The sequence below is a fragment of the Empidonax traillii genome, unplaced genomic scaffold (genome assembly GCF_003031625.1).
Source record: "Empidonax traillii isolate 1590-97213 ecotype Southwest subspecies unplaced genomic scaffold, ASM303162v1 scaffold90:size2128546, whole genome shotgun sequence".
Taxonomy (NCBI): domain Eukaryota; kingdom Metazoa; phylum Chordata; class Aves; order Passeriformes; family Tyrannidae; genus Empidonax; species Empidonax traillii.
In genome coordinates this window covers 608,454-629,408 of record NW_020955283.1, presented here as the reverse complement: position 1 = coordinate 629,408, position 20,955 = coordinate 608,454, and the positions used below count along the sequence as shown (strand labels likewise).

At 38.0% G+C, this 20,955-nt stretch overlaps 1 protein-coding gene across 11 annotated transcripts in view; it reads right to left on the bottom strand.

Moving 5' to 3' along the window:
* Positions 1-20,955, bottom strand: part of TCF12 (transcription factor 12) — a 162,768-nt gene that overhangs the window by 105,370 nt on the left and 36,443 nt on the right. For all 11 annotated transcript variants that reach the window (XM_027881505.1, XM_027881508.1, XM_027881504.1 and 8 more), the window contains 3 exons: positions 14,396-14,469; positions 12,471-12,539; positions 2,033-2,135 (listed from right to left, as the gene is read on the bottom strand). In XM_027881505.1, coding sequence (XP_027737306.1) covers positions 2,033-2,135; positions 12,471-12,539; positions 14,396-14,469 — 246 coding nt within the window. The remainder of the gene's footprint in view (positions 1-2,032; positions 2,136-12,470; positions 12,540-14,395; positions 14,470-20,955) is intronic.

The following is a 20,955-nucleotide window of genomic DNA, read 5'->3' as shown; positions in this document are numbered from 1 at the left end:
AGTAGTACTAAAGAGGGAACTAGTACTCTATATTTCCATATAGCTTTTGTCATTCCTCTCTTCAGCATCAATTAAGATAAACTGCAAAAATGACTGATGTGCAAGTATGATATACAAAGCTGTATCCTATACTGTACATCAGTAAAATGAACATAATTTTTTGTTATGACAAGCCAAAAACCACAGGTGGAATACCTTTAAAAGCATCCATTTAGAGTTTTGATGTCTTCATATCTTGGAGATATATACTGAAAGCTTCCTATAATTCTTTGCTGCATATAGAAGGGAACTAAACACTTTTGCTCCAAGAAAATAAAATCCCTAAGAACGCTTAGCCAGGAAGCTTTACACAAGTATTTCAGTTCTCAGCTGCTTTGGGTGACTGACATATACACATCTTACAATTTGTCAATCCTCTCTACAAAACCATCTAAATGGAGGCTTCTTCTCAAATCTGTATTAATGATTTAATTCTATTACATCTAATAGAATCATCTCTTCAATAAAACTGAAAAACTAAGAAGACACAATTGCACCAATTATTTTCTTCGTATGTTTAAAGGCAGATACTGTTTAGAAATTGAATGGCTTAAATTAAAACATGAGTAAATAGTTTGCCTGTGGTAACAAATTAAAAATAAAATCAAACTTTGCTATGTATTTTTGTGAAACAAAATTGGTATCAGCCACAAAGCCCAGAGACATTCCATACATGCTACTGCTCAAAATACTGGAGAAGCAACTGAAGCAACTTATCTTTTTAGTTTCCTGTGTTTGAAAAACAACATATTTGAGAGAGTACTGGGAGAAGCCCTGGTCTGCTTTATCAAAATAACTACTACCTTTGAACTTCACTGTCTTCAGCTGGCAGTGCCATTGACCAATTGTACTCTCTCTAATCAAGGTCTACAGAGATGGGCATTTTAAAATCACGTTTTCAGCTTCATTTATGAAAGTTTAAACTCAGCAATGGCTGTGCTTAGTCTGCCTTGGTTTCAGAGAAAATTAAAGTAGTAAACAAAGACTGAGTAAAGTAGAAAGATTTCCAAAAGAAATTGCAGACCACCAGGATTTGGATTTAGGTAATCCACTTAGATTACCATGGCTATGTCTTAAAAGGACAATACTGACATCACAAAATAGGTCATGTCTACAAGATGCAGAATATAGAAGTGAAACAGTGTGAAATGTACAAATTCAGAACAAATATTCAGAGTCATCCTTAAGTTTAAGATACCAAAAAAAAAAAAAATTAGTCTGCAGACCGTGTACTGGCAAACAATAAATACTTTGAGAACAACATTGTTATGCTCCAAACTGGAATAGGGAAAAGGAGATTTTCAAACAATGCCATCAATACATTAACATTTTTCAGGTAACACAAGTGTGGGCAATGAAGAAAAAGCTTTCAATAACCCCAACATAATACACAGTTTGCTTGCTTTTCCAACTTCTAAAAAAAAAATTGTGAAACACTCAAAGGCCTGAAAGCAGTAACAACACTGGCCTAGCAAAGCAGGAGTTTCCATCTATTCCTTAGAAGTGATGGAGTTTCTAATACAACAAATATCAAAGAAATTAAAAAATTAAATATAAATATGAGGCAAGCCCTCAAATTATTAACTGAAGAAAAGCCTAAAGTCAATTGGAAGGTAGTTCAAGAATTGAGTGTTAGAAAAAAAAAATTTTTAACTGCACAAATTAAAAAGTGCTATAAATGTCTTTTCAACAAAAGTTGAGGAAAATTAAGCCTTAAAGTAATTTAGGATTTACATCAAATCAAAATATATCAGCTTTCTGGATCAACTTGAGAAAAATCTAGATAGTTCCTTCTTCTCAAAAGTCCTGGACAATGGCCTTTATGAGGAATTCACCCAACATAAAAAGATTTGAATAGGAAAGTCAGTGTTGCTGAGAGAAACAGAGCAACTTCCAGATGCTTGACATGTCAGGCCTAGACAAGGGAATGAAAAATGTCTCTTTCTGACCAAAGAGGCTTTGAGGGGATACTCGTAAAGAATTACCTACTTACCCATCAGATTTGAGTTCATGAAAGGTGTCGGGGACAATCCTTCATGAGGCCCTAATCGACTGTCATTCAAGTGATCACTGTAATGAGGACTGTCTGCAAAACCCTAGAGAAAAAAAGACCAGAGTATTAAACAGATTATTTGGCAGCCCTGCTAATTGAGTGTAATGACACTTTCCTAATTAAATGTGCAGAGTCACAATTGGTCATTAATCACAAAAGTTGGCTTTCAGGTCTATCTCACAGAAATTATTCTCTGCCCACATTTTACTTTCTCCACCATGAAAAAGAAACCACATAGTTTCTTAATAAGCTGTGTCCTCATGGACAATATTTCTAAAAATTGAATGATACGGAAATATTTCGATATTTGAATCCTCTTAGTGTTAAGTCGCTCACCACAGAGAGTAAAATTAGTCTGAAGAACGTGCAAGACATTTTTTTTCCTAAGGTTTCTGTTTGCATGAATAAAACACAGTGAAAAGGTCAGGAAGAGTCACTGATGTTAACCAAAAACGTTTGCGCAAATGAGAAGGAAAAATTCCATTTTCTCCTTGCAGCCTGCTATTAATGTTACAGATTAGCAGGCATTTTGACACTATCACATTACTAACCAGCACAGCTCATTGACAAAGGGTTTGCTTCCATATAGTGATTACATAAACAACTTTGTCACTCAATTTGCAACCAAGCACTGAAATTCAAACACTTTTTTGCACTTTGTTAGCATTAGTACAACCAACTTGACAGGCTTGGAGTGACCTTATGCAGTCAGGAAACACTGACTTACTGGAGCTTATACCAATGATATAGGAGAAAGAAAACAAAGAAATCCTAGGATGCATGTATTATTTAATTAACCCAATTACATAAAACTCTCTTCAGTACATTTCAAAATGCCTTCAAGCTTTTCCATATAAAGGTATGAAAATGGTATTTGTCATTCAGACTTACCACGTGTACTAAACCACTTATTCTGTACCAAAACACAAAAAGGCCTGGCATGCAAAATTGTACCTCCTTTGTAGCCAAAGTTTTGAAAAGCATTTTGTAAACCTTATCTTACAACTCACACTTAGTCACTTCTCCTTCAGAAACCTAAAGCTCCGGCCTAATTAAGGGAGGAGAGAAAATTGTTCGCAGCTCCCAGGAACCACCCCGAGTGCCCTGGGACCATAAAATCATCAATCACTGAACATTTATCATCTCTTCAGACCGCAGGCTCCCACTGCAGACAACATTAATGGGGCTGGAACGGGCCTCCCTCTCTTCGCTGGCGCTGTCAGTTCCACCAAAGAGCTGCTGACTGAGGGCTAAAGAACTGTCAAACCCTCCCCTGCTTAGGGCTGCGTGTCACAGCTCCGTGTCACAGCCCCGTGTCACAGCACCGCTGCTGCTCCGCTCTCCCAGTCATCTGCTGGGAGTCCCAGCTCCCCAGTGAATCTTCGGCTGACTTTATCTACTTCAGCATCGGCGATACACGTGTGATAGGCATTCAGAAACAATCTTAGTGACATTTACAACTTGGTTATGACCACAAGGGTGTCCTCTGGAAAGCGTGACCTAGCCCCGTCTTTCAGCCAAGCAGCACGGAGCAGCAGCTGCTGAGGAAATGGAGTGGCTCCTAGCTAAGGTCACCACATGTGTGTTATTTTTATGCTAAAATGAAACAAGAAAGAAATTAAATCTGCTGAATAAAGAAACAAAAATATGCAACTACAGGACCAAAACCAGAGTTCCTAAGTAGGTGCCTTCCTATTTGTGTCTCTGTTTGTACTCGTTATTGTGGTTGGATTTTTTAAAACCTTTTTCCTAAGACAATACTTCAGTTATATTTTATTTTTAAAAGAAAAACTGTGAAGGACAGTGTAAGTGATAAAAGGGAATCCCTATCTCAGACATTCAGAAAGTGGTGCCCAGTCAAGCCCCACAAACTGAAATCTTCAAGACATCTTTATCCACAAAGTAAATAACAAAACTACTGAACATATAGGAGGAGTGAGACTCGTTTCATACACAGTTACACATTATGCAACACAACCTACCGAATGCACAGGATTCTTAATGCTCCTCTCCATGTTAATGCTGCATATTCCCCCCCAAAATACAGGAATTGGAAAACTAGGTGATTGGAATATTCTCCCTTCTATCATCAAAATTCCATCAAAGAATATTTGATGTCATGTTCTTTCCATACACCCTCTCAGTTTCCCAGATTGCACTTGCCACCAATTACCACAGCATTCCTACACCACTAGACAAATCCACCTGGAAAATACCCCAAGTCATCCTTCACAACACCAAAGCCATTGAAAACAGAACATTACAGGGGGAAAATGTACTAAGGTGTATCAAGCCCTTTAAATAGAATTGGTTTTTTCTGTACTTTAATGCAATTCCTAACTAAAATTAATTGTGTCAGGCATTTCATTCTTTGCCATTACAGACTTCACACTTGTGCAAGTTGTAGCCCAAGCCTTCATCTGCAGTGGATTGATGTAAAGAGGTCTTACCTTGGCCACCACCCCTGACACCAGTTATTCAGAGTCTAAGTCCTGAGTTATGGATTATCAGCTCAAGCAGCTGAGTTTTGTTTGGGATTAGAAACCCAGGGCTGATTCCCACATACAACTCCCCCACACTAAATGAATACAAAATAACCATGAACACATGCAGTTTTGATTTAACAAACAACTTTTGCACTTCACAAAAGCAAATTAAGGAAAATCAGAAGAGCTCTAAGGACAGTGATTTAAATTACACTGAGTTATTTCAGAGCATTCTTCACATTTAAGCTGTACTTCAAATAAAATTGCATTCCTGATACCAATCTTTGCTTTTGCATCTGTATTGTTAACCTACATAATAAACAGCATAAAGTTCTACTACTGGGAGAGAGCTGTAATCAATCATAGATGAAAACTTCAGAAGCTTCCAATAGCTTCTGAAAAGCTACTGGAAGCTTCTAGTCATACAATCTAAGCCTTAAAAATGTATTTAATAAATATGATAGTGGAAATTGACAATAGATGTTTACTGCTTAAAGAAGAACAGGGATGAGAGCCTTAAAAAGTCTATCTGCAACACCAGTACAGGATATTAGTTTTTTAAAAAGTCAGTTGTGTGACTGAGTAACAGAGAAAACACTGTTGGCTTGTACCTGAACTCATCATTCATGGCAAAAGTAACAGAAGGTGGTGGTGAGGATTTATATGGATTTCTAAGAGAGTCCCTTTTCAAATCTATGTTTTAAAGACTCAGTAATATATACTGTCAACTTTCAGTCTTCCTTTCTGAGACAGGAAGGCAGTCTCAGTTCACAGCAATTTTGAAGACTAATCTAGGGAAGCTCTCTGGGTGGAAGCTGGACTGATACAGGCTCCAAGCAGAAACAGGAATTAATCAGTCATGCCAGAAGTTCCTCTCCCTCTTGGGCAGAGCTATTCCATGGTACATATTCTGGCTGGTGATGTCATTCTTTGGACCACAGGTGGGTTTCCAAAGCTCTTTGGAGCATTTCTACCTACTGCTCCCTGCAGGACAAGTTTAACAGAAAGGCTGGAAGGGGACACTCCATGCTGAGTGCACATCCCCATTTCTGCCCCTGTGGCTGCTCCACACACATCCCAGTGGATTAGCACACATCCGAGTGCACAGCTGGAGTGTTCGGCAAATAACTGGCAAAAAGTCTGCAAAATAGGAGTTACTGGACAAATTTATTTTCTGTTCTAAGCACCCTGTTTCTGAAGGGACTGCAGAAAGCTCAGGGCACTTTTCTGTTTACAGAAAGCAAACTGATTTTGAGCATGATTAAATGCCATACCTGTAAACTCAAAACCATCTCGTTTGTTCCAATCTCTTATACAGCTATTACAAAAGTAAGCTTTAACCTTCCCAAAGGAAGACAAAACTTCTCTTTCTGTACTGTTATAGCCCAAATAAAGTGTAATTGGGGTTAATTGTTCCCTCACAGCATTTTGTAATGTTTTCAGTGTTCATTTTGCACAGGCCTCTCCCCGGATTTCAGTCTGACTGCATGTGTGTGATCAGAAAGACCAAGTCAGATATGTCTACAAAGAAAAGCAACAATTTTTGTCTGTTAATAATACCTGTCATGGAATCCAGCTGAAAGACTACTACTAATTAGTGCTGCAATTTAACTGAGTAGTGAAGGCACTCTCAACACTGAATGCTCTGAGTAGTAAAAGCACTCTCAACATGGAATGCTCTAACTTCAGTAGTTTTTCAGGTATTTCATTGCATTGGAGTGATGTTCTCCTACCATTCCAATACATTAAGTCCACCAATTACAAAACTCCACAGCTGCAATAGTTTTTCTTCCTACCTCTTCTGGGTAAGATGTCCCAAGCATCCAACTGATCTGGGCTTTATCAGGAGGATTTTCCATGCTATCAGCCAAACCAATTAAAAACTGGTGACTGTTTACTAAATCATAAATACCTGTATACAGAACACCTGAAAATTCCTACAGAATATATTACTCTATTCCATTTTGTCCAGAAGACCCAATGGGGGAAAAAAAAAAAAAAAAACACAACTAAATCACCCAGAGAAACATACCCCTTACTGGGCATGTTTATCCTACCAAACCATAAGAAAAGGCCTGACACAATGAGTCTATGGTCCATTTTACAAATAAAGTGGTAATTAACCTCCTAAAAACTCAATGTCTTTCAATGACCATTAAAGTTCTGTCATTCTGGTTAAAGTTAATTACAGAACTCACCTAAGAACAAGACAAAAAGCTTCCCCAGTTCACTGTCCCTACCTTCTTCATTGCACTGGTTCCAGGTCCTCTGTAGGATTCATCTTCTTCTTTTTACTTTCACTTCAGAAATATAAAACTATTGTCCCTTAATAATTATTTTCTGAAGTCACACCAGGATTTGTCCATGCATAAGTAAAACTGTACTCCTGACCCTAAACTCAAATTGTGGTTTTGTTTTTAAATGAGCACAACATCCTGTCTTCACTTCAGGGTAAAATCTGAAGAATGAAGGAGACACTGTAACTACAGGGCACACAATTTTCCTGTGCATTTACTGAGCCCACAGAATGACCTCTCCTTGTATAATTTCCTACTCCCCAGCATTTCATTTGCTCAAGTCCCCTAAATGAGAGATCATAGGCTTTTTGTTGGGTTGTTTATCCTCCCTTATCCCTGAGCCCTCTCCTACACAAGTCCCTGGGAACAGACCAAAATCTAAGGCTCACAAACCAAGCTGCCAGATCAATAAGCATGTATTTGCATTTTAGCAACGTACAATACAGCTCAATTACTGCCTTTAAACTTAAGATATTAAAATTCCAGTAAAATGAATGGTTGACTTCACAGTTTGACATGGCTACAGACCAAAGGATTAAATTGAATGAATGCTGCTTTCAATTCCTTGAGTTTTATAGTTTGGCTGACTTTAAATAACAAATATTAATTGTTTAATGCTCAGGAATACTGAGTTCCCTTGCAAGCTAAATTTGGCAATGGTCTTATGAATCAGGCAACAGTCATCCAAATGACTAATGTGTAAATGAAGGACAGTGAATCTACTGCTGAAATCCACTTTATTTTGGACTTTGTGCCTCTCCAAACTAATCTGAGAATTCTAAAGACAAACAAGGCAGGAAAAAACACCAGAAGTGGGGGAAGTGGGGAGAGAAAGTAAGACACAGGCAGTGCGAGGCAGACAGACAGAGCAGGCAGACTGACTGCACCCAGAACACTGTGCTGAGTCACCGACTCAAGATTAGACAAGAGGTTCTGGGAAACAGCCATCCCAAGGTGTCCTAGGGAATTTAAAAGATTAGGGATTATGTGATCATGTAGGTTTCCAGAAATAAACAACCTGGGGGTTTTGGTGGCGGTGTTTTTCTTTAAAGAGTGTTTTCAGCCATTGAATCCACGTATTTGTCAGTGGCTCCCAGAGGAAAGACTACAGAGCCAAAACCTGGCTGGGTCTACTGAACACACAGATCAGGGAAAATGCTGCAAAAATGAAGGTAAGGTAAAAATAAATCCAGGGAAGAGTCATCTTCCTTTCTGCCTGGAGAATCACTTGCACTATATTCACTGATCTTCACTGAACACAGAGATACATCACATTGTCACAGGTATAACTTAATTTAAATCGCTGACAATCTCACAGCAAACTTTTAGTGGGAATAATATTGGTTTCAAGCAATGCCCAAAATGATTTTCCAAAGTATGGAGCAGATGGATAATGATGGGACTCTCCCCACACTCCTTACCCTGTTTCATCCATTGGTATCAGTTGCCTACTATGATCCCAGAGCTCCTGACCAAGCTGAGCCCTGGCTGAGGTGCCAGGAAGAAAACACCTCTCCCATCCACAGGTTCTGAGCCTGCCACCTCCATCTCCCTGCCATCTCCACCTCCCTGCCAGCTGAGAACAGGCAGTGCCTCAACCTCACCTCACCTGACTGTGCAAGAAACTTGGACAATACTTATTAAAAAGAGCACTGAATGCCATTTGCTGGTGGAGATCACCCAACTGCATCAGCAACAAGGTGCTTTCTAGTTCCACTTTCCAGTTTTAATTCCCTTCCACTATCAGCAAGTGTTAACACTCTACTACAATATCCTAAAGGCAGAAATGCAGCTTTTATGTTGTTTGTTCATTTGCTACATGGGGGGGAGGGGGGGGAAGCAAAAAACATTCATTATCTCCTTTTCACATATCAAGCTGAAATACATGAAAACTGTGTGTAGAAATGGAATATGAGAACAATGGAAAACATGGTTTATCTATTCTTGAAATTTATTTATTTTGAACATTATTTATTTTTAAATAATCACCATTTTCTCCAGCTCTAAATCCATTTCCAGGAAGTTAACTTACTGAATAACAAATCTGTTTTTAGACAGCTAAACCCAATAGCCAATTACACCTCTAAACTCCTGTGAGATAAATATCAACATGATATGTAGTGGGACAATTCCCTGTCCACATGGAAAACTAATTTGTGACAGATTTCAATGCTAATTTTAATATGACAGGTAGTGGCAATAAAAACAAAAAGTACAACCAAAAGATCCACTTCTCCAATACAGCTGAAATAAATTTATATCATGGAAACCAGATTTTTCTAGCTCCTATCTAAGATATAAAGCAGGAAATAAAACAAGTATAGCCAACTGACTAACAACAAATGCTTAAAGGCAATACTTGAAAACCTAACTAAAGTATTAAGAACTTACAAATCAGAACTTGCTTGAGAAGTGCTGCTCATAAATCAGATTACAAAGTATGCTGTGCCCTGTGCACTGAATAAGGAATATTTAATTTGGGCTTTGATTCCACAGTGAATCATCTGCTAACTTACAGAATACTTCAGGAAAAGCAAATAACCAGCAGCAGAAGCACCGAACAACCTTCCTCCCCTGCAAAAAATATCAACAGAGGAAAAAGGACACAAATACAACAGACTCGTTAACACTTCCTGCCCTTCTGTGTCCCTCTTGCCTTGTTTTGCTATATTACAGCTTCCTTTCTTGTTATGTACCTGAGATTAAGTGGTATAAAATACTATTTCAAAACCTGCCATCTCATTACTACTTTTTGACTTTTTTGCTAATTAAAAGTACTACTTGAGGGAGAGGAGAGCAGTTTGGGCATAGGGAATAACCTGTTGCCTGATGCTACAAAACCATCTAAATCGAGCAGTGGTATCTTGATCAGATCAACTCTGCCTTCAAGTATTGAGATACAAAGCAGAGTTACGTAAATGAACAGAAGGACAAACTGCATCATCAGTGCTGGAGCTCCAGTCTGTGTTCAATCAGGTCAAAACGTGCACTCACAGCTTGTAGTGCAATGTACATCCTGAAAGTTATTTGAAACACCCACAGCTGGGATTTTGGAAGAAAAATACCTCAGCTAATTTATGCTAATTTTTTAACAGTTAAAACTATTATGTGTGTATATATAAAAAGGTTATCCAGCAAGGAAATGTCTTAGGAAAAATATTTCGGATATGCTTGATTTGGAGACAGCAATCTAAGCAGATCAAGAACTAACTTGCTCCTTCTATTGCAAAGACATGTTAAACAAAGTCAAAACAGTGAAAGGAAACCTCACAGAGCATTATTCCTCATAAAAGCAATCATGAGCCCCACTACAGTAACAACTATGGCAGAAAAGTGTTTAATTACAATACAGTGCTTATTCCCAAAAGGTGATCATACCAATTTGTTATCACATGATAAATTGTAAGTCCCAACTACAGCAGGAAAGCTCTAAAGTTCTGGTATCACCTCATGGGACGACAAAATTCTCAGGTTCTGTAGGACAATGTACTATTGTGCACCAAACATGGTACCTGAGTCAAGTACCTCACAATTTGCTTCCAAGAGCTCAGTAGAGCAAGACTTTGAAAAAGCAGCTTTACCTTGCTCTGTAACACACAGCCAGAGCCCCCTGCCCTTCTAACACAAGGCATCACCAACGCCTGCAAACATCTACAGCTCCACATCCCTGAGATAAGGGAGAGACTTGCACACAGCAACCAAAGATAGGCCCTGGAAACCCACCACTGCTGCACATATGGAAGCAGAAACAAGACTGGAGACTAAGAAGAAAAACGAGCACCACAAGAGAGACAAACATGGACTTGAGTACAATCATTCAAGAATTAGGGACACCATCAGCACCAGCAGAACTCCACTGACTTGCTAACTACCAATCCAGAATTATTCCTATAAACAATAAACCTTTCCTACTTTTTTCTTCCCCCCCAATAGCTATCTCTTCAAATTATTCATTTCTCTATCAAAACATTTGGCTTATGAAGAGATCTTGCACACAGAAGTCACTAACATCTCAATATACACCTTTTCACAAATTTAAGATCATCACAGCCAATCCAAACACAAATACCCACTGGTCTTTCAGTGTTAAAACAGTATTTAACATTTTTTGGTAATGAAAAGACAAGGCTCCTATATAAGGTTTCCTAACCTTCAACATCACTTCAAAATACTATTGAAGTAGGAATGGTTTAGCTTTTAATAAGTATTACCAGAGACTCTTAATATAAACTGCTATCTGATATGAGAGAAGGTTCTTTTGCAAATTATTTATTGACCAAAAGTTTTAAAACACACAACAAACACCCCACCCCAAACACAGGAATGTATATCTAGTTTTCACAGTGAAAAGTTACCAATGTTTTCCCCAGTTTCCAAAAAAACTGTACCAACGTTCCTCAGCAATTCCATGAATAAATCAAAAAGAGTGGGTGAACAAAGACATAGTAAAGTTTGCTGATAACTAAAAAGCATTTTAAAATAATCCTAACTAAACATTACTGCAGAGTTGCAAAGCCAGTTCTCCATGAAATTGGTAATAAAAGAGCAGATAAAATTTGGTGTAAATAAAGACAAAAGAAATGTCTTAAAAATAACGCAGTGTCATAGTAATGTAACTACTGTACAATTTTTAAAACAGTATCATTTCAGAGCTCAGTGACAGTCAAAAAAAGCACAACTTAGTATGGAGTAAGAAAGGAATAGAAAATCAATGTATCATTGTGTCAGGCAGAGATTTATTGAACACCCTCATCTTGACCAGTGCACACAACCATTGTCACCCTAAAGCTGGAGTTACACAGAAAAAGCAGATTCAGGGAATGGCACCAAGAACTAACCCCAGGTTAGGAGAAGTTTTTATACAAGCAATAGCAATAGATTACAACTCTTCAGTTTGGCCGAGAATGACACAGAAGTAGCACATAAAATACAGATGTTTGGGGAGGGAAATAAAAATTACTAAGTACATCAGTAACAACCAATTGTTACTATTCAGAACACAGGAACATGGTGGAAATCAGTTAAATCACTGGTCAGCACATTTAAGACAAAACCATCAATATTTTGGGCATGAAGTGCTTGCAATTATTGCCAAAACTGTAACCAAAGTCAGAAAAATTCACAAGTCACCGAAGAGCAAGCCCAGCAGTAGCTGTAAGAACCATGTCCAGAGGAAATCTAAGCCCCCAAGAGCTGGGCTTTTACCAGGAGAGTACATAGTAAAGGTGGTAAAATATTTGCCCTACACTTCCACTCTTTCCTAAAGCATCATTGCAATCAAACCACCTGTACTGACCTGAACAGACCTTCAGCAGGAGTTGGGAAAAAAAGATGTCCTTTAGCCAGTGTTCCACCATCTTTTTCCATTACCTTTTAACAATTATGTACTAAACTATCACCAAATTCCAATTCAATTCAATTGAAAACTGCTTATCTTTCTGTGTCTTTGGAAATTCCAGACAATTTAAATTTTTAAATTCTTAAATTATTTTATCACTCTGTTGCGACTTTTAAAGGAAAACTCCAGTAGGAGGCTGTCCACAGATTTAAAAAGAATAAAAAAATCACACACAATATAAAAAAAATAAATGGTACCTCTTGAGATTTCAACTTCTCTATGTCTGTGGAAAGGTCTGAGCTTTTTCCATGGAGACTGCCATTTTCCTGTAAGCAGACAAGTAGAAGGAACAATTAGGACAAGAATAACATTCTCCACTGAAATTATGGGGAAAAGCACTGGATTAGGAAGTCGAACATGTAAGACAATTATAACTTCTTTGAACTCCATGTTAATCACCACAAGGAATAACCTCAGAATGTTAAAGGCTGTGTATCCTTTGCTTTGCCTCCTGAGAAAGTGATCTGTATTCTTACAATACAGACCCACACACTCATTTTAGCTCTTCCTCAGAGACATCTGCTCTGGCAGCCCATGTAGGAGTACTCACAACTTCTCGTTATTCAAAACTCTGAATCAGTGAATGTGCCTCATTAGTTGAAAGAAAAGCAAAAACGAAAGACCATACATCATACTCAAAATTTATGCATGTAAGTCTGATTTAGACTGGTAAATGAAGTCCAGCGCTTTTTCACTGAATTCAATGCAGAAGAGAAATTCCTGTGTTCTCCTTTCTTTGCAGAAGATCACAGCCATGGGCCAAACTAATTTGTGCCTCTTAATCCTTATCAATTCTATCTACAAAAAAAAAATATATATAGTGTTCACTTTTCTGGGGAGAACACAGGAACAGAGTTTTCCTGTAGAAAGGAATTGAGTTCTCTTTAAAAAGTAAACTGTTTTCATTTAAAGGACATGGCAGACTACTGTTCTTTATTGCCTCATATAAAAACAAAAGGCTAACACACGAGGCTCACCGACTTTACATTATTGGAATGTTGGCTGGCTGATCCTCTGACACAAAAGAATTGTGATTAATATAACCACACAGCCAATGAATTACAAGCTCAAATTCCAGTTAGATCAGCTTAAATCGTGATTAAGATTAATAAGTAACATCATAAATGAGTGTCAAAACACCAAATATGTGCAAGGAGAATATAAGTTACTTACAGCTACATAATAAGACTCCATTTCAAATGTAGAAGAGGCATTTGAAGGCTGGATTTTATGCCTCAAATTATGCAGGATGTTTAATAGAATGCCTAATTTCCATGTTGCACAGAAATATTTCTTCAACCCATAAAGCACGTCTACATTTCTGTTATAATTCCTTTACTAATGATCAATAGAAAAATTGGGACTTCATGATACATCTTTTTATCTATTGCTGTCGTCCAAAGTGAGGCAGAGGTTTTACCAGGATCCAGTGAGCTGAGCAAGATTTTGCAACCCTTTTCATTCCACAGCATGAGAAAGCTACAGAGGTGCAAATGCTAACACAGCTCTGGTTCCAAGACACTGAAATCAGAACATCAGGTCTGCTGGGTATTTCTAGTTCAGGTATTGAGCTCACTGGCTTTTTGGGGAGTAGATATTCATAAAAAGAATACTGAGGAGATGAAAGGGTTACTAGGGGGAAAGCTTGCTTTTTACCACTGAGTTGGGGTTTAAAAGGGTAATGTTATTCTAGGATATCAGATACTATCAAAAACCTGCAGCTCAATAAGCAGGATGGATGAAGTGGGAACGAGAACAGGAGGAAGGGATTTAAAAGAGAAGCCTCATACTATAGCTGGGCAGTGTTAACAGAGGCAAGTGCTCCCTACACTTTGCCAGTAAATCTGCTCCTGAGTAACAAGACTTTCTACTTCATTTTCATGATCATCATTCATTCCAGTGCAGTTATATGTGGTTTATTTTCATGAGTTCTTAACCCAAATATTTTTTAGCCTTAGAAATCTGAATCACTATTGTAGACCGAAGTCATTAAAGTCTCTAGAAGATGGTAATCTGTGTATTTAAAGGTCTTCAACCTTCAAAAACTTTGCCAAATTATGTGCCAATTTACATTGTACATTCCCATAAACTTGATCTGTGAGTTATTATGTGGGTATCTTACCCTTGAAGATTCATATGAAGGACTTGGCTGGCCACTTGTTCCCCAGGATGTGGCACCTGTTCGCTCATCCATACCTAGGAATGAAAAGAAAAATACAGACCTGTAAGAAATGATAGCAAAAACAATGTTCTCTGATGCAACCTGAAAGAACATTCATCTGCTTCCACGCACTTAAAGCAAATTCATCTGCTTCCACGTACTTACAGCAGTATTTCTAAAAACAAAATTTAAGATGAACAGTTTCCTTGTTAATTAAGCTGGCTACAGAGGAACCTGCTCATTTGGACACCTGCAGCTGCTGAAAACAGGAGCATAAAAAGCCAAGATTTGCCAATCTGCAGTGTATGCCCTACCCAATCTATAAGAAATTAGCATGAGGAACAAAACAAGCACCAGGATGTGAACACGGGGGCTGTTTGCACAGCCCGATTTCTCCTGCATCTTAAGCACCGAATGTTGCAGCACATACTGTGAAATGTATACTTGTTAGCTACTCTCCGCTCTTGTGTCTTGCTTAAGTATTGTAAAATGTGCAAAATTATTTCCCCTCCTTGGCCTTCACATGACACACAAGATATTTTAGCATAAGGGGGAAAAAAAAGGCAAGACAGTCTGGTGATATTTCAATGGCTTAAAAAACCCACAGAGGCTCATGGTGTCTGCCCTACTAAAACAGTGATGTTTTTTACACTCTGTAACGGTTCTTTTAGAATCAGTTCCTTTTATGCAAATCCAGGTTACAGATCACAAGAGAAAGGGGAAGGAAAAAACAGGGAGATCTTTAAACACGGTACCAGAATATATGTCCCACGCATCGCTCAAATTCCAGTCAAATTTAAATGGTTGAACCATCTTTAAACCACATTCCCAAACAACTAAAAGCAAAAGTACCGGAATTCCTATAGCAAATTCCTTCATACAGGATAAAACTAGCAAGTAGATTCCCGATAATCTGTATTACACGATTTTTTGATATTGTGTGGAACTTCCATCCTAAACTGCAGAGTTCCATGCACTGAGGCCTCCAAAACACAGCTCATTACTTCCCTGTCACAGGAACTTTTCTCATAGCTTTGATAAACAGGATATATTTTTTATGTGATATATACCATAAAATATTGATGAAGCTTTATAATTTCATAATTTATAAATAAGAACTAAGTGTCACAATTATTTATAAATAAGAGCCCAAGTTGCTCTACACAATCATCTCTAAATCCTAATTTTATATTGCAACTATAAAAATTTTCATTAATATTTCTCAGATTGACTATACTACAAAGTTAATACTTCAAATAACTACCTATGGACTACTAGTATTGTAATCATTATTTCCCTAAGAAATGTGCTTTATGAAGCTATAAAATACTGCTTTGACCAAGACAGTCTGCAGAAGGGAAGGTCAAATTGAAAGTACAGTATTATCAGCCAGATAAAAAAATAGAGACACCTTTTGTGTACTGCAGGAAAGATCCTCAAGGTTGAAAACATCCTTTGAAAATGCAAACCCACCACTATATTGAGCCAGCACTTTGGGGAAGTTTGCTGCATTTTGCAGCTGACAGCATTGTTGTTGTTTCATTGTAACTGGTCCAGGAGCTGAGTAAAGAGTCGTGGCTGGCACTGACAAAGGCAAAAGTAATCTTTTGGCACAATTGACTCTTTTCTGCCAGAAACAACAGCTCTAGTAATCCAGTGATTATCATAACAAGTCCTCCATTGCTTGAGTTTCAAAAGAGACATATGTGGGGGGAGGGGGGCGGCGGGGGAAGGGGGAAGAAAAATATCTTAGTGCAAGACCAAGTCCTTGGGAAGGTTTAAGACACAGTACATGATATCAAGCCATTTTAGGAAATATGTCAGTAGATAATGGTTATGCATAGAGTGTTCAGATGCATGACCCCTGATCAGTACAACATGCTACTCATTTAAAAATTTGAGTCAGTGGGACATAAGGACTTATGTTAAGGTCCTGCTATATCAGCACATGAACAGCTAAAAATTCTTGTATTTTAATTCTACTATTTGAATTATGCAAATAATTTACAGAAACTGCCTTGAAACAAAATGTAAGAGTTTAAGATGGGAAGGAAAACTGATTTCTAAATTGTTCCTGTAATTCTTTCTTCTAAAAAAAGTCCAGTACAGTTAGCTAGAGTAGTCAGGAGTATCAACACACTTCCTTTTTGCTATCAGGTGTCTTTTTCCTCGTTTTCATGCAGCATTTTTTCTTCTTACAAGACCCAAACATTTGAACATACCCTTTACACAAAATTTGCACAAAAGGAATGCGCTTTCACAGTTTAGATGCTCTGTGAAGGCTACAAGAAAAAAAAAAAAAACATATACTGCACAGAGAACACCAGCAGTCTGTCTTACTGCTGCTTGACATCTGCATTTGACTTGGAATGGCACCCCTGCTGCCCTTGGGCTCCATCAACACAAGACACCAAACAAGTGCAGACCCAGGTAGGCAGCAACACAACCAGGAGATCAGATCTGTGTCGATGATGGCACTCAAGGAATCTGTTCTGGTTTGGACACTAATGTGTGCTTCCACAGACGACAGGTGAAAACAAGCCAAATATTGCAAGAGACAAAAGATCCAGACAATTTCTAGCAGGCTGGGCACAAACAAACAAAAAATACTTTAATACAACTAAAGGTAACTCTACTGAAGGAGCCTGGGCCATAAGATACACCCTTCAGATGGAAAGCTCCTAAAGTGGGGAATACTCAGTAAGAAAACACAGGAGTCATCTATGGGAATAAACTCAATAAAGTCTCAGAGTAGAAGCATCATGAAAAGAATTCTAGCATTTTCCTAGGAAATACTAAAGAGAGTGGAGGAACTAGGAGAATCATCACCTTTGTATAACACCTTCCACAAGGAAATGTGGGGACCAATTCCAGTATCCACTGGATAAAGGGCACAGGAAAGCTGTAACAGTTAGAAAATGTGCTCCACAGGGAAGGGTTGCAGTATCTCAGTCTTACAGGTAATGCAAAAAAGGGGGACATGGAACACTTGTGTTGTTCTCAAGGTCCAGAAACACAGACATGTGCACTCAGGCAGACGAGAAGCACAACGAGCTTCTACCCACCCTTTGTTTTTTTAGTAGGCATTGAAGATGGAAAGTAATGGAAATGACTCATGATTTCATAGTTCTCAATCAAAATCGACTGTTCCTACAGCAGAGAGGCTGTAGCTTAATGAGGGGGTGAGTCAGTCAGGCTGGTGCTGCTGGAGCTCCCTGAGCCACCAGGCTGGGCTGGGTTGGCTCACAGGGCACCTCCAGCACTCAGAGCACTGTTCAGTGAGGACCAGCAGGACACGGCCCTGCCTTTGGCCAGCCCAGACAGAGCATGGCCCAAACCCTTCCAACCCTTCAAACCCTCCAAATCCAGGCCCTGGCCAGGGTGCAGGAGAGGCTGAGTGTTCCTCACTCACCTCAGGAAGATGGGCCAAGTCACAAGGACACTTTCCAGCTTTGTGCACTGAATTCTAAAAAGGCTTTGCTCAATTGTCCCTTTTATGACGCTGCTGGGAGCATCTCAAGCTATTCCAGAAGAAAAGCTGAAGAAACCTGTTGCCTCATTACTTGGACATATGTATTCATTCTGAAGAAACAGGTCAAAACATTCATCTAATAAAAAAATTGGATCTCACAATCAAACTGAAATGAAAGTTACTCTTGCTGGCATAAGACAAAGAAGACTATATTTAAAACTTATTTCAAGAGACACAGGTTCTAATGTTCGTGTAAACACGATAATATACTTTATAGGGTTACCATCTGCTATGATGTTGATCAAATAAATGATTTGACAAAAAAAATCACATTGTGGATTCTTATACTAGGTACTCAAGGTATGAGTTTCTGTCTTTTATAGTTTCTTTATCCAATTTTGTTTCAGAGTAATGATATTCCTTCAGATAGAATTCAACTGCTGAAATCAATTACAAGAAACCTACAGCACAAACCATAACAGTGCTGATTGTGTTTTGCATCTTAGACACAAACAAATCAATCTACCATTAAGCCATATATTGCAAAGGTCTATTGTGAAGTATGATATCAATTATTACCTAAAATTATCTTTTAGATCTATAGTTTCTGGTAAGGGGGTACAAAGAGTAGTATTATTTGAGTATAGTATTTTTCCATCAAATGTTTCAACTTTCAATAGGTCAAGACTAGTTCTCAGCCTCTTCTTGCTGCTTCCAATAGAAAATATTTCTCCTTTTATAATAGACTCTATTTTTAATACATAATAAAACCATTTATATTCTAACAAAGAATTTCACAAGTCATATAAATAAGTAAAGACAAGATACAGTTCCACACATTTATTACTCGAGGAGGGGGTGGAAACACAGATGACAGGGGGTCCAGAATGACACTCAAACCAAAACCAGCTTTGACAATAGATGTAATGTGGTGGGCTTAAAATACACAAAGCTAAGGGCATTAATCAAATAGAGAAGAGAAATGAAACACAGGCAACCTACCAAGAGTGGAACCACTTCAGTGCCATTGGCATAAATTCAGATGCAACATTATAACCAGGTAAAAGACAAACCACTTCCATTTCATACTATATAAATAGAGAACTTTCTCTCCATCCACCTCCAAAGGAAAAACAAGGGCAAGTACAAGCATGGATGGGGTGGGGGGGTGGGGGGGAAGAAATTTAAAATCTCCATCCATACTCTTTCCTGGAGAATGTACTGATGGTCGTACAGGGATTTAAAAGTACCAGGAAGCACTGCAAGGACTGAAACACCCAAGGAGACATCGGTGACCTCAACTGGTGCCCATAAAACACTTGCTTCCATCTACATCAGTGTGTAAGATCTGTTTGAAATATCAACAGTGATTATCAATAGCAGTAAATAGATTAATTTTCATTTTTGAAACACTGTTTATCCTGGAGAATTCCAGCGCATGATTATCTGACATAGCAAAGAATAAACATCTGCTATGCCAGTTATTGTGGAAATTATTTTAAGAATAGTCAGAATATGCACTATACAAAGTTCACTTCTATCGACAGAATAGGCAATCACAAAACTTCAGTAGAACAAAATTAGTCAAATGGGAGGAGCGTACCGCAAGTACACAAATTGCCTGGGCAATAACCAAAACTGAGACCAAGATCAGGATTAAGAGGTGTTAAATATGAATTGTAACCTAGCATATCAACAAACTGAATTCTCCCTGCATGGAAAGCTGTTAAAAACCTATACTTTCATACAGAAAATTATTTGCAAGAACAGTATTTTCTCAGGTCAGAATACAACTTCAGGGTGTACACTTGAAGAACTTTTTCTAATGCAGCAAAAGACTTACATTGTATAAATTCAGAAGAACACAGGAAAAAAATCATGTTGGTTCAGGAAAACAAATGAAAAGCTTGAATTTGTTTTACAAGTGTCTATTAGCATCAAAATCCAGTACCAACAATACAGTTCCTTCATAACTATCAAGTATTTTTAAGATTTGTTTCAACTCATTACCTAAATACAATTTCCTATTAAAAGAAAAGGCAATTACTACTTTTAACTTGATTTCACAAACAGTCCTATTCATTTCTTACAGTAAGACCTATGTACTCCCTAAGAACAAAATTAATTCCTGTAATAGCAGCCCTCTTGCAGAAATGTCAGGAATGACCTGCTTCTCTTTGCTCATATTCTCTGCTTCCAACTCTAAATCACGTCACGGAACACCCCGAGTGACCTGCCATGACCTGGACACTTTAAATACAATATAGCCCATTCAAACTAAAATTGGAACTGGCATTTCCCACACAAACTGTGCTAAACCAGAGAACTTCCCACTGCTACACCCATCTTGCCAGTAAAAGTCCATCACATCCAGTTCAAAGGGGAGAGCATTATTTACAAAACTGGATGGATACGCTGTATGCAATGCATTTGGTATTCGTTTATAGTTATTCAGACAATTCAAGCATAAGCTAATGAAGAAGACTATAAAAATTAGCAGTTAACTATTAAAAAAAGGAATTTCCTTAGAAATCCACAGAGGTGCTCAGAGCACTACAGAGTAAAGTTGTTCTTTGCCCCAAAAAAGAGTATTTCCCTACATTAATACAAATTTTAATACTATTCTTTGATCCAATTTAGGGTTAAAATTCTAAAAGAAAACTTAAAATGTGAATCCTCCTAAATTATCCTGTATATAAGTAACATTTACATGCGTGCACAAACAGAGTATGTTTTGAAGCCTCCCTGGTTACAAATGTGAATAAAGCAAACCAGCTTAGAGATCAAGCCTTTAGCAGGGATATAACTCAAAGCTTTTATTCACAAGCAAACACACACTCACAGTTAAAGTGCTATTAAATTGCATCATGCTGCTTATTCCCCTCTCTGTGTTGAACCACGAAGTATCAGCCTGCACAGCTCTAACAAGCAAGTCGCCTATCAGAACAATCCACTCTACTGACAAATTTTCCTGTGGTTACTTCAGTTATGACTCAACAGCTTTATATAACCACACACTTTAAAATATATATATATTTATATATACACC